At 36.6% G+C, this 18,443-nt stretch overlaps 2 protein-coding genes across 2 annotated transcripts; one reads left to right on the forward strand and one right to left on the reverse strand.

Moving 5' to 3' along the window:
• The first annotated feature begins 758 nt into the window (after positions 1-758).
• Positions 759-7,500, forward strand: LOC113732187 (uncharacterized). Its single transcript, XM_027257840.2, has 3 exons — positions 759-1,630; positions 1,769-2,438; positions 6,204-7,500. Exons 1-3 carry the CDS (start codon positions 1,107-1,109, stop codon positions 7,245-7,247), a joined length of 2,238 nt encoding a protein of 745 aa, XP_027113641.1. The 5' UTR covers positions 759-1,106; the 3' UTR covers positions 7,248-7,500.
• Positions 7,501-10,689: 3,189 nt separating this feature from the next.
• On the reverse strand, positions 10,690-17,037 carry LOC113732188 (protein EMSY-LIKE 3). The gene is made up of 10 exons (XM_027257841.2): positions 16,755-17,037; positions 14,226-14,440; positions 14,022-14,131; positions 13,649-13,901; positions 13,343-13,564; positions 13,198-13,266; positions 11,916-12,158; positions 11,768-11,836; positions 11,621-11,684; positions 10,690-11,086 (listed from the first exon to the last, which is right to left on the reverse strand). Exons 1-10 carry the CDS (start codon positions 16,780-16,782, stop codon positions 11,043-11,045), a joined length of 1,317 nt encoding a protein of 438 aa, XP_027113642.1. The 5' UTR covers positions 16,783-17,037; the 3' UTR covers positions 10,690-11,042.
• Between the last annotated feature and the right edge of the window lie 1,406 nt (positions 17,038-18,443).

The following is an 18,443-nucleotide window of genomic DNA, read 5'->3' on the forward strand; positions in this document are numbered from 1 at the left end:
TTGTGAAAATGAACTTGACGGTAATATATTATACATTATACACCATCTTATTACCAAAGATATGTTTGTATTCCTTTTGAATAATAAACTTAAGTAAAAAGAAGTTTATCCAAATTTAGCTCTTACCTATAATCATTGCCAAAAGCATTATTTAGAAAATTATTATGTTTGGATAGTAGATTATTTAGGATACTTTTGTGAAATAAAATACTGTAACACTTTATTAATATAATGTATGTAAGAAAAAAAGACGGTTCAAAAATGCGTTTATGATGCAAGTAAATAAAATTTGGCAAATAAAACACTATCCAAAGAAAGTTTCCTTGTATTCCTGCTGTTTTTGCTATTCCAACAAATTAGGTATATATTTTGAAGAACTTAATTGAATTAACCAAAAACTTACTAATCCACTTGGTCTTTTTTTTTTTTTTTGATGGAAAAGCCTCTCCTATTTCCACATCCAATTGCAAGACTTTACCTAACGAACCCGGCGACAAAACAACTATAGCAATCAAACCCATTTTAGTCAATTCACACCACCAACCATATCAATCCAGGCGCTTTACGAACAATTTGAAGAATGGACAAAGCAGTGAATTCTTCAAATCTCCAAGGCCAAAACCGTCCTTTAAAATCACCAACACACGGTAGAAAAATATAATAGTACTTTAAAAAAAAAAGAAAAAGGAAAAAAGAAAAACTTGCGTGCCCCCAAATTAGGCCCGCTCTCCGCTCGTATATAAACACGCACTCACACACTGCGAGGCCGAGACGTAACTCCCATTCTTAAAACTCCCTCTGTTCTTCGGTTTTTTCTCCTCTTTTATTTCGAAAACATTTAAATTAAAACCCAAAAAAGAAATAAAAATAAAAAAGACGACCAAAATTAACAAAATTTAAAAGGTAAAGAGAGCTAAAGATTCTTTCTAAATCTAAAGAAAACGAAGAACATCAACAACTCGAACCAAACCAAAACCCTAACTTTCAGAAAAACAAATGGAGACTCAGACTCCACTTTTCTTCCTTCATATCCTCCTCTAGACAAGGACTTGTTTGTTTGCGTCTTTTGAATCCATATAAATACAGATATAAATATATGTGTATATATGTATTATGCGTATGCTATCTGGGTGAAGGAAAATATTATGTCAAACGCGGCCGATGTGGATACGAAGGAGTTAATATGGAGTACATGGGAAGAACTATTACTAGCGTCCGCGGTGAAGCGGCATGGCTTGAAGGACTGGGATACGGTGGCGAGGGAGCTCCAGAACCGCCATCGCCACCGTAGCAGCAGCTCTTTGCCGCCAACCTTGTTCACCGCCCAAATTTGTAAAAACAAATTCAAACACCTTAGACGTCGCTTCACCAACAACCACCGTAGTGCTAGTAATAATACTGCCGTAACAGCCGGAGCTGGTGGTGTCGGCGGCGGCGGAGGAGAAAGTGAGAATAATGAGCTGCCTCGTGAGGCTCAATCTGATGATGATGATGAAAACGACGGTCTTGGTGGTGGTGGCGGCGGCGGAGGTGGTGGTGAGGGTGATTGTTTTCCTTGGCTCGAGGAGTTAAGAAAACTCCGCGTAGCTGAACTTAAACAAGAGGTTCATCGATACGATCTTTCGATCCGGTAAATCTCGAGGATATGATATCATTTATACGTTAATCTGCTTTTACTTAAATTTTTAAGAAATTTTGAATATTTTTGTTTTCAAAAATATTTTACGTGAAAAATTGAGCTTGTGGATCGGATCTGTGAATTGAACAGGTCGTTGCAGATGAAAGTGAAGACGATGGAGGAGGAGAGGGAGAAGAGTCTGAGGGAGGACGACGACCAACACGACGACGTGAAGAAACCAGATCTGGACGAGGAAGTAAAGCAGGAGAGATCAGAAAACGACAAAAACGATGGTAAAGACCCGCCGGAGATGGTCGCCGGAAAGTTTCTATCCGGCGACAACGACGAAAACATGTCGTACAACGAGTCTAATTCGACGGAGAGCAAGCGAGCCGGATTGAAAGTCGAACCGAAGAACGAACCGGCCGAGGCGGAACCGGAATCCGAGTCGAAACCGGTCGGGGAAGAGGTCTCGTGCAATGACAGTTCAGCGAGCCAGGAGAGGGGGAAGGGTGGGGGAGACTCGCGCGAGTTGCGTGACTCGGTGGGAGAAGACGAGTCGAAGGAAGGGACGAAGGAGAGCAGCGACGTGCAGAGTTCAGCGAGTTTGTTGACAAGGAAGAGGAGAAGACGAGGAGTTGACGGTGGCGGAGGCGGCGGTGGAGATGGGGTGGCGGTTTTGTCGCCCGCTACCGCCCCAATAAAACGGGAGGGTGGCGTGGGGGGAGCGGTGAAATCAGAGCCGTCAGCGTTTGGGTTTTTAGATAAAATTCGGTCGCATAAACATGGCTCGGTGTTCGAGCGCCGGCTCGAAAGTCAGGTAATGATCCAGTACTTTTCGGTTCAATTTTGCCAATTTGGTAATGCCTAATCATCGTCCAATGTGTGGCATAGAATTGATTTATTTTTTATTTGATCGGTCCCACTTAGGAATTAGGATTATCTTTGCTACTTTTGTGCGCTTTTATGAAAGAAAAAGAGGAAGGAAACGCGCCACATAAATTTACCAATTCATTGATCCACAAAAGGGGCAACTATAAAAATCTTCGTGAAAAAAATGCCTAAGTTAGAAAACAAGGAGTGAAAATATTTAAAAAGTTTGATAGGTTTTCAGGGAAGAAAAAGAAAAAGAAAAAAGACAAGGTTGATTTGACGGGTCCATCCATATTAAAATAAGTTAGCCCTATTTTGGAAAATTCTTTTAGATTTAAAAGAAAGAAATTAAAAATTTCAGTCCAAGGAGTTTATTGAAAAAAAGGAAAATATTATTGGTGCAGGCTATGTCAATCAATTATGAGCCAGCGCGAAGTTTAAATTTAAACTGGTGAAGTTAGGTCGAGGTCCTAAACCTCACTCACGGGAATGAGAAGAATTGTAAGAGACGAGAAGAATTGTTTTTTTTTTTTTTTTTTTTTTTCATAGACAGAAGAAGTAACACACATAATTAGGTTAGAAACACTCAGGAGTCATCGTCAAATCGGATTCTAAAGTCAGTCTTTAAAATCAGTCTAAGGAGACGAGAAGAATTGTAAGAGACGAAAATATGGTAAATAATATATATATATATATATTTTTTAAATTTAAGAAAGAAGAATGAATGGTGAATAAAAGTTACCAAACTAAAGACAAAGGATAGAAGGGATTTGCGTGTGAACTTTAAAGGCCAAATGGGGTATGTGGAAGGGGATGGACGAATCAAAGCCCAAAGGGTCTAGATCCGTACGTGATGGCACGTACAGATGAAGTACCTGGCATGGACTATGGAATCTGGACTTACTAAGTATCAACATATTTGTGTTTTAGACTATGGGATGGGTAAGCTTTTGTAATATGTTATCTTTAGGATTTGTTTCCAAGGGATATTTCGGGGTAGATATCCATAGGAGGGTGTTTGAGACTTTGAGTTGAAATTTGTGAAAATCATAAATACTACCTCACATTTAGTTCCATTAAAAAGCCAAAACAGTTAGTTATTTTCACCGTTGTTAGCCTAAACTCGATGGTTTTATTTTTTGGGATCTTTTATACTTGGGGGCCACCGTATTTTTGTGTTTTTGCTTGTTGGCTCAAATCTCGAGGAGAGATAACGGTGACAAGTGGAGGACGCTTATTAGTCTAGTCTGGTGTAGATATGAAGTGGCATTGAGCAGCATGGTAGTTTAGGTTAGATAGCTTCCTAGAAACACACGTGTTTCCATTGTATTGCAAATACGTTTTTTTTAATATATATATATTTTAATTTTTCAACTATCCTTTTATTTTAAATATAATATATTATATTATAAAAGTGTTATGGTATTTTTTTTAAAAATATTATTATAAACAGTCTCCTCCTGCGTGCCTGGGTTCATGAAAATTAATACTTGCATTAGGAAACTATACACAGGTCGTATCGTGTAGCCTCGCGCGGAAGAAGCATGAAACGTTAGTGACTAGAACGAAGCAAGTGAAAAGTTAGCCCCCACTAGGCGTTGGATGGTGACTTCTTTTAATTGGTTCAAGGGTTTAAACTGCTAAGCATATTCCACGGGCATTGGTTAACTTTGTGGGCTGGTAACGGTTGCACGTGTAATCGTTTTTAAACATTTAAAATTTGTAGTATGATTTTAGAACAAGGATGTAAAAGCCTGCGACTTTTTCATAGCCTAGCGAAAAATACACTAAAAGCCTAGGCTGTAGATCGTGGACTTTGAATTTTGCATTTTGTTACCTAATCTTGGCTGTTAATACCTCCGGCTCCGGTTGTGTGTGATAACAATATGAGCCCCTTATCAAGTTAGAATTCATATTTTCGAAAATGTAAAATTAGAAAAAAGATTTAATTTCGAGAAGTATATTAAATATGGTATGCATGTTTATTTTTGGGCAAATTAGCATACTGAATTAGTACCCCTTTGACACCCGTTAAAGAGCTTTCTCGATTTAATTTATTTGTTATTCCACTGATATGAGTGATAGTTGCATGAAATATGCAGTTCGTGACTTTTCAGTACGGTTCAATCTTTGTGTGGAAAATTTGTAGCGGTAGATTATAGGCTCAGGTACCCCAACCCCAACAACAGGATAGAAGAAGAAGAAAATATCTAAATAGTTGGAAAGAATTTTGGTGAGAGTTAGTTAAAGACTGGGGAAATTAGGAGCGACCCCGTAGAGTACGTCGAAATGCTGCTAACCAGTGGATGTTGGATCAGAGTTGGACCGTTCGCTACGTAATCTTAAACACGTGGCGGAGGGCGTAGATCGATTTTGGGTTGAGGGCCCCATCGAAAATGTCTTTTAAGGTGTTCTGGACTTTGTGTCCATGGATATCCAATGGTTTTTGCTGGATATTGGAGCCAATAGAATGCCTACCCAAAAGTCCGTGTGGATACCATTCAATTCATACTGGGCTTGGCCTAGCTTCTTTAGTCTCCGACGAAAGCAACCCAAGTTTAGCGGGTTTGATGGTTTTTTAACCCGTCGCTGTCGGCTGGAATTTAGTGTACGTCACCACTCACCAGTCCGTCCAGGTGGTGAGGAGTCAACGGGGTACACGATTTTTAAGTCTCGAGCTCTTTTATTATTGTTTACGAAACACTAAATACTTTACTCGAATTTCTAGGTTCCAACATAATTTCCATTTTGGTTGATCGGAAATTTATTTTCTATCCTTTCAAAACTCTTATACTAAAAACATCATCGTTTAGGTCCACGTGTTTTATTTTATGTTTGTTTTGAGTTTCAGTTAACTGATAGAGTGGACATAATATCTGGTCTTGTTTTAAGTGTATGTATGGAGTGGAATTGGATATTGATAATTTGATATGATTAATATAAATACATATAGTTACTCTTTTGTTTCCACATACTACTCTTTCGTCTTAAGAACTATATATATATATATATATATTTTATGTCAAACAATATATTAAATTAAGGTATTAGCAAGACGTAAAGGCATTCCATTCTCAACACGCATCCTATGGTATGTCATGTGATGTGATTTACTGGTATTAATTATTATTATTCTCTAATAGAGGTGGATAATATATTATTTACTATCTACCAAACAAGGTATGAGCTATCTCTATTATTTGCTGATCAATAATTACTACTAATATGCCACATAATATTGCCAGCCAAATGGTATACATGGAGTCATTAATCACTTAGATGCTTCAGTCTTTAGATAATATATATGGATTAAGAGAAATTTTATTTCGGTCCAACCTAGTAGTATGGCACTCTTTAAGGTCAAAAGCGAAACCTTACCTTAAAATCAGTTACTAGTACCATCAATTGGACGAACAAGGGCTCCATAATTTCGTTTATAGAAGATTATAGTAGTAGTTGAGGTGGAAGTAGTGAATGTCGGACTGAGGGAAAAAAAAAAAAAAAACTTCTCATTATTGTTTAAGATACGTAGGTATATAATATATAACCACCAATATTTGTCTCGCATGCCTTGTCACCACCAACATCGAAAATCTTCATTAGATTTGTGTTATAGCTTATTTATTCACATCCAACATGTACTAGTGCGTACTTTGTGTACAAAAAAAAAGGTGGAATAATGCGCTGATAAACCTTTTGACTTTAAATGCAGAAAACGGAAAAGTACAAGAGCACTATCCGACGTCACGTAGATCTTGAAATCGTTCAAGCCCGGATTGATGATGGATCCTATACATCATGCTTTTTGAAATTTTACAAAGACCTTTTTCTTCTCTTCACCAATGCCATTGTCTTCTTCCCCAAATCATCTCCCGAGGCATTGGCCGCTCAAGAGCTTCGTCAACTTGTGCTGAAAGAGCTCAAGAACGCCTCATCTGGTCCTTCACCTCAACCCTCCTTGCCTGCAAAACCAAAACCCAAACCTGAAGTCGAAAGATCCGACTCGCTGCTCGCGAAGCATAAATCCACAAACCCCATTTTCTTCAGCCGCAAGAGAAGCTCAATTTCAGCCAAAGCTTCTTCCTCATCGGCCAACAATGCAGAAAAGCAGCGGACCAACGAAAAAGCGGTTATCAATTCGAAAACTCTTATTAAGTCTCCTTTAAGTACGTCAACAAATGATGACGAGGATTCATCAAAGCTAAAGCTAAAAGAAAAGCCGGTGACCGGCGCGAGAAGCATGAGGAGGAGCAGCAAAGGGCGGCCTAATGTGAGCAAGCCAGAGCCTACTCCTAATAGTAGCAACAACAAGAGCTCAAGCTCCCAGCAACCGGGTTCAAAGGATAAAGGAGATAAAGCAGAGGCAGCAAAAGGGGATAAAAAGAAGTCTGAAGCAATTGCCAGTACAAAAAAGAGTGGTGCTGCAGACTTCTTGAAGAGAATGAAGAAGAACTCGCCCACCAAGGGAACGCTGGTAGAGGCCCTGAAGAGTTCACGGGAAAATAATAGTAATAAAGGTGGTAGAAAAGATCAGCCGAAGAAAAAGGTTGATGAACGGAAAGATGGGCCGGCGAGGCGAAGTGGCGGTGGCGGAGGTGGACGGAAACATGTAAAGGAGGAGAGTAGTCCGTTGAAGAAGAACGCTGGGAGGCCACCTAAGAAAGGGAAAGATGTGGTGGTAACCGGGGGCAAGCGTGGGAGGGAAGGCGGTGAAGGGGAAGGGTCCTCAAAACGGCCTAAGAAACGATCGAGGTAGGTTAGGTTAGATGGAAAAAGTTGCAGAATTGATGGTTTTGTATATTGTAGTAGCCATTAGATTTCACAAGTTAGTCTTGTCATTAGGTTGGCTGTGCATTTTGCTTCTTAGGTTTATTGATCTGTAGGATGTATCATGTAAAAACGGTGTTTTTTTCGGCTGTATGACCTTTTATTTATTCTTTTTTTTTTTTGCCAGAAAAAAAAAGAACTCTTATGTTAATTAACATATAGAAGCTCTGATTAAAGCTGAATTTCGTGTTTATTTATTGGAGGGTATTAGCACTATATTTCCACTTTACATATTTAAATCTATTTGTCTTGCCTTTTCTTCCTTCCTCTTTCTATTCTCCAAAGTAATTCTCCTTCCTCAATTACATGTATTTATTGTGAAGCCAATTTTCTTCAACCAATGATGATTAAAAAAAAAAATCGGCATCTGACCAGAAATTTTGTCTTTTATTTCCCTTGACCAGAATGCATTAGTTAAAAGTAATTTTATGGTATTTTTTATTTTACAACATTACATGCATGTGCAAGTGGAAGGGAATTTAGATCACAGTTAAACCTTGAAATGTGGCTCAAGTGAAAAGTTGTTCTATTGCTTAAGCCAACTCTTACTGTTAATTAATTTTTTTTTAAAAAAAAGTTTTAAACATGTCTACGGTGTACAGACAACAAAGATTGAAGTAGAAATACAACATATAGTGACGTATTGTCAATCATGCAATTACCAAGTCCATTTTATGTTTTTATAGCTCCACCATTTTTTTCGTGCAATAATTTTAGAAACTTTCCTAAGCTTTTTGACAATTTCACTTAGCATTCTTGAGATTTCAAAAATTATACATACTTCCGTCACTCATTTGAAATGACAACACTAGTCTTAATATTCTAATAAAACTCCATTGCTTACCATGCTTATACAAAGGATGGGCTTTATAATTTTTCCCTTTCTCCTTCTTATTTATTTCTCTTTATAATTTCATTGGAACATCCAAAAAACTATTACTATTGTCCCTAACCTCTATTCCGATTAAACATCCAACTAATAAATTTATTTTTGGCCCCTTGCGAGTAGTCCGACTAGTTTCGTAACTTTGTAATTAACAGCAGATCTCGTGATCAATTCTTGTGTGCTACCTCGCTGTGTATCATTGGAGTAAGGTTCTATACAGCCGTAGGGGGATTAGTCTAATCGCAAGGTTAGAATAGCCCCAAGTGAAAAGAAAAATAACTTTTTTTTAAAAATAATTTTTAATATCACACAATTTTTTTGTATCAAAATTAAAATAAATCAACAATAACCTAAAAACAAATGGTCTAAAATCACTATCAAACTATACTAGTTCCACCATTGTAAAAACTTTTTAAAAAAATCAGGATAGCACTTTCTTATATATTTTAAAAAGAATCTATATCCCCAATAAAGTACTATAAAAAGTAACCTATTATAACTATAGATTTATTATTATAGTTAATTATCAAACAACAAATATTGGCATGAAAAACTTGACACTCATTTCTTTTGTAATTGTGCCAAATTACTTTACAATTACTTAGAAGAACAAATTAAACTTTATAAGATAAGGTTTAAGGTATACATTAAAAATTTTGACCATATTTTAAGATTTGATTACCAAAAGTATCAAATCAAGAAAGATAAGTGTAATTTGTAAAGCTTTTGAAAGAGCTAAGTGAAATAGTTAGAAACCTCAGGGAAGATTTTCAAAATTATCACTTTTTTCATAAGTTCTAGCTAATTTACCTGTCCCAAGCAAGAGAACACAAGCTCCAATCACTTTGGTATGAGCAAGAAGGTTAGAGTTAAGAAACGCGAGTATATTACCTGGAATGTGGGTACAATGGAGGGAATTAAACTGTGAGTATTACAGTTGCATACTTGGCAAGTTGGCATAGCTAGACTAAGCCGTGCGTGACCTTTGTGGCAGTCGAAGTACCTAACTCAATATTTTGTAATGTCAAACGATAGATGCAATGTACTAAAGAGTTCATTTGGTTCAAGGAATGATATATAATTGGATTCCTAATTCTGCGTGATCTCATGTTTGATTGCATGTTATATCTCATTCTCATATAATCGAATTAATCCCCTGTACAGGCAATAAAATAATTCTGTCGGAAGAGATGGTACGAGTTTTATTGAAATGAGTAAGAGGTAGGATAATAACTGTTTGGACTTATTTATTCATACTATAGATAATGCTTTATTCTAATAACTTTGCAAACTTAGTCTCTTGCTATAATATTATCTAAATTTTGGACTAATTTGTTTTTCTTAATAACATAAAAAAAATTTGAACAGATTTACTCCTACTAGTAAAAAATTGAAGTTATTGGACTAACTTGCCCATATTAATGATATGCTATAATTTTGGCCGGATTTGTCCATAGTATTAACAAAACTAAATCTTTTACTCGAGAATATTTACAATCACAAATTCCCCATCGGCTTGTAAACCAACTGTACTCGAGAATTTTCTTATGAAACTGGAATTTGTTGGGAAGGAGAACAGTTAGAAAATCAATTGAGGTTTAGTTCACAAGTAGGCGCACTTCATTCAGTGGGATAAAAAGAAAAAAGCATTAATATCTATTAGCCAAAGCAGACATGGTGACAAGTCGCGGCAAGAAGAAGCATCTAAACTTACCATTTGAAACAGTTCTACACAATTTTCCAGTAGTGAACTAAACAAAAACAAGCAAAAGAAGATCAAAATCTTTATCTTTGAACAGGAAAAGTGAAAACGTTCATTTTGAGTAATTCTAAAGTAGTGTCCATAGGAAATCTTCAATTGCAAAACTAGTCGTGGGAGTAAGTTGGAAGGTAATGTACAATAAAGTGCATGCATTGCAAACTACTTAATTAAAAGTTCTGATTCAACTTCATTGTCTTAAACAAATCAAAGTCAATTTTAACATGATTCAACTATGACTATATATATATATATGTTAACCCTTCATTTCGATTTTTGACTGTCGCTGGGAATTGTGTTTGTTTACCAGATAGTGTATGTCATTTCCACAACCATGTGCTTTAAAAAAAAACTTGAAGAACGATGAATGGTCAATTCACCGTGGCTTCAGTGTCAAGTCTAAAATGAAGAGCTGAGTTTAGCATGTAGCGAACGGGGCCAACACTACTTTCTTCAGTCAGGTTCTCTGTTGTAACAATAGTCTAGTCTCTTACCAAAAAAAAAAAAGTATGGTCAAGCCAACAATTAGCATAACATTTATGCGTTCCAAATATTGGAGATGCCCACAAACCTTGACTTGAGCGACGAAACCCAAGTCCCCAAAATACAAAAGTACAGAAGCAACACAATTCCCGGATCCAGGCGTCTAAAACAGTGCACTTTTAACACAACCATTCCAGGGGCAGCTTTGAATTAAAAAAAAAAAAAAAAAAGGGGCTGCAAAAATTTAGGCAAAGAAATTACCCAGCTCTAGACAAAAAACCTTTTGTACACGATTACGTGTCAGTAACAACTATTATAATTTTACATCATCACTTGTCCGTGATAAACTGTTATCACCCAGCTACGAATTAGCCTGTTTCTAAATTACTGAAGGCCTACAATAATTCAATTGCTAAGGCAAATAAATGGAAGACCACATTATACAACAGAGCTCCAGATTTTAACTCGGCACTTCATCACAATCAACCCTCATGGTACAGTCCTATTTGTCTGATCCATTCAGCTGCTAAACCAAAATGTCTCTTTTCTCAGCCATATCTGCTATTATACTATTTTCCAATTCAGTTATCGAGCTGTCATTCTCTGACCATTGATTGTCCGTGCAAGAAATGGCCTCCGTCTGTCATCAATAGGAAACAGAACTATCAACTTCAAGACTGTGAATTGCTCAAACACACTACTACCAATTAAACTTCAGATAAGACAGTAGCCTGCACTGAAAACCACACCAACAATTTGACAAGCATGTTGATGTTTGCAAAAAACAAATCATCGACCTTTGAAATGCTTGGTTATAGGGAATAACACCACCTTCTGAACATAAGCGCGCACACACACTGATTTTTCTATTCATCCAAAATTTGAATCTGGTCATTGGCAACAGTTACTGTGCCCCGAATAGTAAAGACACTTTCAGGGTATCAAGAATGTGAATTTATTCTCAAATTCTCTATGACTAAATATTCTGGAAAAGCTCATTCCACAGTTTGAATTCAGACGTGTGATGCCAAAACAGCATTGGAGTTGGAAACAAATGAAGCAATCATCAACATTTTCAAGCAATGTTTGTACAGTTAACATAAGGAATTTTTTAGGAACAAAGATGGTTGATTTGAATCCAAACTACATATATAGGTTTTAAGGAAATTTTTACCACTTTCACCATCAGAAACATCTCCAAGCCTTGCGATGGCATCTACCAGTGCTTGTTCATGTTCCTGTACCAAAAAAGACATCCCATCCTTGCTGAGTAAACAAGTGGAGAAACAAGAATAACCACCAAATTTGCATAATTTCTTACCTTGAGCACTTTCTTTGCCTTCTCAATCTCTTGAGGATCTGGGTGATTAGCACTGAAAACCCTCTCAACCTGTCCAGGATCATTAGTCAGGACACTACAGATGCTATAAAATTTGCCTGTAAAATTACTGATGAAATGCTGTTGCTACCTCTTTAATTAAAGTATCTGTGTGAAGCAACTGAATATCATCTGATCCCTTCTTTCCTATGCCATTCTGTGATGGTGGAAAATCCTTGCGTGACTGACCTTTTAACATTCCCCTACCTCTACCTGCACCTGGACCACCATCACGTCCAACAGTTCTATTCATTCCACGGCCTGATCCACCATAACCTCCATGATGAGATATTCCAGGGTCTTCACTTTCCCAATGTATATCTTCACGAGAAATCTGATCCAAAAATAAGAGATGAATAAATGTCGTGATAATCTCAGCACAAAAACAATGAATTAATCCTCAAATTGAGAGAACTAATCATCACATGCTAATCTATCATCAGTCACTGTTGACTATTAATATAGGACAAAACACAACATACTGTCTGACTAAACTTTCGCCCTTGAAGGAAGCTAGAAGCCAAGGAGCATTCCAGAATTTTGCGCTTGGAATACCCAAGTTCACAAGGCATGTCACCAACTGATGATAAACTTTCAAAATTTCCGAAGTGGAACATTTGAATCAATTCCAGACCAGTCTGACCCCACTAGACCTCAAAAATTCACCATGAAATCAGCAAAGAACCTTGTGTGGAACATAAGCAGCTACAAGAATCAGGTCTCAAAACAAGATGCCTATCCATGCTCACCAAGAGACTCAAGCATATTGGACATAATTTGACAACTGAACACATTAACAAACTTATATTGTTAGCAGCTGCCTATCAATCCAACTGCAGTCCAACCCAAACCCTACTGCAACAGTGTTAGGTCCATCCGAAATACAAAGTTTGAAACATCTTTTTCTGCTAACGTTTCTAGATTTGCTGTTTAAGCCGCATAAGAAGTGGTGATCCCTCAAAACTTCCAATATCAACCAACAATAAAAATCATGCAAACAGATATGCCACAAGAGACATAAACCACACTTCAGGGTATGTTTGCTTTCCAATTACTCTTAACCTTACTCTATGTTTAACCCTATGCTACCTCAAATCCCTGCAGTATCTTTTGTTCATATAATCTTATGGCATGGGAGTTTGCAATCATGAATACATAACAATGGGCTCGAACTTGAAACGATTGCCTCTCATTACACAATGGGCAAGAGAACATGTTGATCCTACCATAGTCTGTAAGTAGCAGCTCAGAGTTATGAAGCATGAAAAAAATAATTAATAAACATCTTACAATTATGCAGAGTGACCAAGATTAATAGATAAAAAGTTTCTTGTGCAAATTCACTGAATAAAAAAAGCAAAACTTGTATCTACCTCAGCAAGATTGACCCATTCCCATGTCTCATTTGCAGTACCCATATCATAGACAAGAGCATGCAAGCCCTGAAGATGGCACAGAAGACAACTGTCACTAATGGACCAGCAGAGACATGAATTTGGATTCAAAATTCAGATATACCTCAATTGCATTGTAGTCTGCTACAATAGCTTCATAAAAGTTATTGTCATCTGGCCATCGCGTCCTCACTTTCCTCCCAATCAATTGATTGAATGATCCTGCTTCAGCAGGTTCACTTGCATGACCACCAGAACTAACCCGATTACCAAATTGACTCCTCCCAGTTGGACCCGAGGGAGGGTATTGCATTTTCATGGAAGAAGCATTAGGTAGCATCTGACCCTGTGAAGAAAACCATAGGAGAAATGGCTCAAATAAGACAATCAGAAGTTTTAAGTTACAGAACATCAAACATTTCTGACATACAGATTTGTGCTTCTTGCCCTTTGTCCCAACCATAGGTCCACGCTTCCCAGCTGATGAAGATGGCTGGTTCGTTCCAGCCACTGCTTGGGGATGGAAGGAAGGAGAAGGACCTCCAAAAGATTGAGAAGGTAATGAAGGTGCTATCTTCTGTTTCTTGCGAGAAGCTGATACTGAGGGACTGGGCACTGGATCATGGACAGCTTGACCTGCACCAAGCATGGCTGGTTGATGCCCACCCGACTGTCTCCACTCCCTGATCACATTTATCAAACATTACAAAGATGAAAGATAACAGGTACAACTAATTGATTAAGGAGTCAAAAATTAGTGTATGACTCTTGACAAAAGGAATTCTGTTTTACAACAACCAGACCTTATTCTTCTGATAACATCATCTGCATTAACCCTGCCAAGAAGTTCTCTATGCTCTTCATTTGACAATCTTAACTCCTTTCTGAGTTCAGTAATTAAACTTTCCTTCTCCTGAAGAAAGTACAATTCATTAAGCAACCACTCATTTCAACCTGATCAAGCAAATATACAGAGATTAGATGCAGCTGTCTAAATCAAGAAGTACCCAAGAAATGGCATCAGCTTGAGCTTTAAAGGCTCTTAGGACAGAACTGTATGCTTCTTGCTCAAGCTGGTGAATTTGGGCCTCCATATCCGTTTCACCCATCATCCTAGGATATGGTACAGATCCCATAACAGGTGGCCTACCATTCCCTGCAACACGGGCACCTCCTCTTGGCATTCTGTTCTGATGTGATGGAGGGAGATCATCATCTGTTCCTGCATAAGATTCATTGTTCACAGAGAAGTTATCTTACTTGATGGTGAAGCAGTCAAGCAGGACAGAACAAGAAAGTACTTTGTCTGTAGAATGGTGTCAAACGATTAAGTATGCTCTGCAATTTAGAACAACTAATTTACTCATTAAAGTATTCTTAAATTATTACATGATTTCATTGCGATCATCTTACATAAATTATCTTTAAACTCAATGCCAGCATCAAGGGTACACTTCTCCATGCAGCGTATGGTTTTATGTGATCCCAGTGAAACCTTTAGGCCTAAAATCTGCTTAGAGATAACACCATAGCTATACATAACAGAATACAATACAAAATTCTTAGACGTGTGCTTTCAAATTTCCAAGAAGAAGTCTCATCAAAAGAGGATTTTAGCATCCCAAACCCAGAAGATACCCATAAATAAAAGGAAAATTGAACAGTGCAGATGATCTTCAGCATAAAAAATAGCATTAGCATTAAAGTTTCTTTCTTCTACTTCCTCAAATAGCAATTTCATATCTTTATAGTCCTGTTCTCTTAGATACACATAATGTGAAGCTAAGAAGAAAAGAAACACTTTGAGATTTTAGAAACTAAATTACAAACCTGAAAGTTTTATACCTTCTTATCTTCTACTTGATCAATTTAGTGACCCATTCTATTCACTTGATATATTTACCAGTACAAAAAAGCACAGTAAAAAAATTTAGCTGTAGAAGTGCCAACCCTGTTACTCTACTGGAGAAGAGCCTGTTCCATCTAACAGAACATTGACATTCAGTAATATATAAAAATCAAATACCTCAGTGCATATTTCAAATTTCAGAAAAGTTGATGATCTCACAATGTGCTTCTCCATCTGATCAATATTTTCTATTGCCAACTTAAGGTACTAATAAACTTAACTCCAGTTTAAGCTCTGAACTTTTCCACAATCCTTTCAATAATTGATACCCTCCAAGCAACATATATTTCTCATTAAAAAAATCTCCTACTGTTCATTCTCCCCGAGAAACATGTAAAGTTTAGCAAAATACTTGACAGAGCAGTGGCTCAGAAAAGTACATAACCATTTCCAGTACCAATGAATAGAATGCATAAGCTCAAATTATCACATGTTTAATGAAGATTACTACTAAAACATGTTTTTTTCTCATAAAAACGTTATTCCTTTCTGAAACACCTATGGTTAAAGGTGTTGATGCATACAGTCGATGTGAGCTATGGCTTTAATATCTGCAACATTTGTTCCTGTTGCAGCCCATCAACAACGTATACTAGACTGTCAGAGAGGTGACATCTTCAATGTATTTGAGGAACTCTAATTAGAAGACTAATTTTTATTAAAGATTTTGGATAGTAATACTTTTAGTACGATGGAAAAAGATTTCAATAACAATTTAAACATGCAAAGAACAACATATAGAAGCAAAGGTACTACAGTACAGTACCAAAATGCACAACAACCCCATCCTAGTGCACATCCCACAGGCAGTTTTACAACATTAATGCTTTCCATGTGAATTGCCCCACATTCTACAGGACAGCTTCCTCTTAGTAGTCTAGACTACCTTAACCACCTCACTGCTATAGAAAAACTTGGAACACCAAATCAGAATGAATCAACGAACTACCAGCTCTTCGCAAGCTAAGTCCCAATCCTCTCCAATTAAAAATTATGATAAATTTTGAAACCATAGATGCAAGGCACCCATAATGCCAACTAGCTCTTGACCAAAAACCACTCAATATTCCAAATAACAACTTGACTATAGCTTTAGAGGATGTTAGGGTCTAAATCAATCACCAAACTTCATAGTCATTCGTAATCCCAATGACCATAAAAGGTCCAAGATATTTTCCTTGCCTTTTTTTCTGCTTTTTTTGGAGTTACTTCTAGCTCTATCAGAAGAAAAGCTCAACTTCATTTAAAAAAAAAAAACTAAGAAAATCAACTTGATCTTCAACAGGACAAAGCTTAACTCGATAAAGTACATCAATAACAAACTTTTTCACAGAAGAGTAGAACCAATATGCCCCTTTCCCACCACAAATTCGCAGTCTGGAAAAACTACAAAGACCAAAACACCAAAACCCACAAAATCAACTACTCCTTACCACTAAAATTAAACAAAATTTCTCCATGACCGACAAATGCACACTGATATTCATCATAAAATAGCTCAAATTCACCAATTAACTCAACTAAACCAACAAAATTACCATATAACGACCAATAATTGCAGCAAAAATACAATCTTTCAATCTTTTTTATCTCAAAAAATTTAAAGAAAAGGTAAAAAGCAACTCACCACTACTATCGTACGGCGGATAATCCATAGCCAGCTTTTACACACACTCTATCCCACCGATTTAGCAGAGAAACCCTAATAAAATTCAAACTGAGAAGAAAAATAGAAAGAGAAATACGAGAAATAGAAGCCAAATTAGCCACAAATGTGAACAATTATGGGAATATCTGTGAAAAAAACAGGGGTTAGGGTTTGGAGAGAGAGTAGAATCGATGGTATGTGACTTGCGAGAGGCAGGGCGAGAGGGAGTGAGTACGCGGACGTGAAACAAAAAATTCAGAGTGGGTATGGGTTTTGAATTAAGAGTGGGGTTTGAATTCCGCCTGCTTTTTTGCGTTGAGGAGTTTTGGCGTTTTTTGTTTTCCGGGTTCGAACTCGCATGGTCGCACGGGCCCTCTCAGGCGTTTAGAGTGTTTTTTTTAAAACCCGAATTACTAGTATTTAGCCCCATGCTTATAGCACATATTCTTGTAATGAGTTATGAATCGATATAAAGTTTAAATAATTCATCACCAATTATAGTGTATATATATATATATATATATATATATACATCACTTGGTATGGTATTCTTGAACATGATGAGGCGGTAAACGTTGGTTGCTGATTGAAAGTCTAGTCTAGTAATTCCATACTTATATGTATATAGGGTGATAAATAGCTGTACAAATCAAGTTCATTTTTAATTCACTGACCTCCCCATCATCTTCCTCTTGATACTCGTGTTAGTGAACTCATAGATAATGAGTTTCATGTTTAGGAATGCAATCGAGTTGAATGGAGTCGAGTATGCTACTTGAATTAAAAAATTTGAATTTGAACTTGAACTTGAACTCGAGTTCGACTTTGTTTTGTTTTATTCAAGTTTGATCGAGTTCAAGGTCGAACTTGAACTTGTGCAAATCAAGCCAATCGAATTTAATTTGAGTTTAGTCGAACTCAATCGAGTCCAATCAAGTTTAATAAATATAAATTTATATTTTATATAATTTTAAACAATGGACAAAGTAGATATTTCATATTAATAAACAAAAAAATAATAAAAAAAGACACATATACGTAAGCTCGATTGTGCTCCATTAAATTCGACGAACTTTCAAATTTTACATATTAAACTCGAAATCCCGTTGACCGAGCATGCTCGTGAATAGGGTTGCAAACGAGTCGAGTCGAGTCGAGTTTTGGCCTAATCGAGTCGAGTCTCGACTAAATTTTACCAAACTCGAACTCGAACTCGATGAGCCGGCAATTTAAAGTTCGAGCTCGACTCGAATCGATCGAGTAGAGTTCGAGCTAAAAAATAAAATAAAATAAAAATAAAATTATTTTTATTTTTTAAAAAATAAAAATAAAATATAATTATTTTATTTTTTAAAAAATAAATAAAATAATATTTTTTTAATAAATAATAAAATCTTAAGGATATATATGTAATTTTACTATTAAAATAAAAAATAATATATATATACTTAAAATAAAAAATATACATATAATTAAAATAAAAAAAATATTATATATATGTACTCGACTCGCGAGCTAACGAGCTTAATATTTTGAGCTCGAGTTCGAGCTCGATTTCAACTCAAACCAGTTCGAACTCGACTCGAGCTTGACGCGAGCGGCTCGATTCGTTTGCAGCCCTACTCGTGAGTTATTTGATTGAACTTGACTAATTTGCACTACTAGTCG

Source organism: Coffea arabica, chromosome 2c, assembly GCF_036785885.1.
Source record: "Coffea arabica cultivar ET-39 chromosome 2c, Coffea Arabica ET-39 HiFi, whole genome shotgun sequence".
NCBI classification, from domain to species: domain Eukaryota; kingdom Viridiplantae; phylum Streptophyta; class Magnoliopsida; order Gentianales; family Rubiaceae; genus Coffea; species Coffea arabica.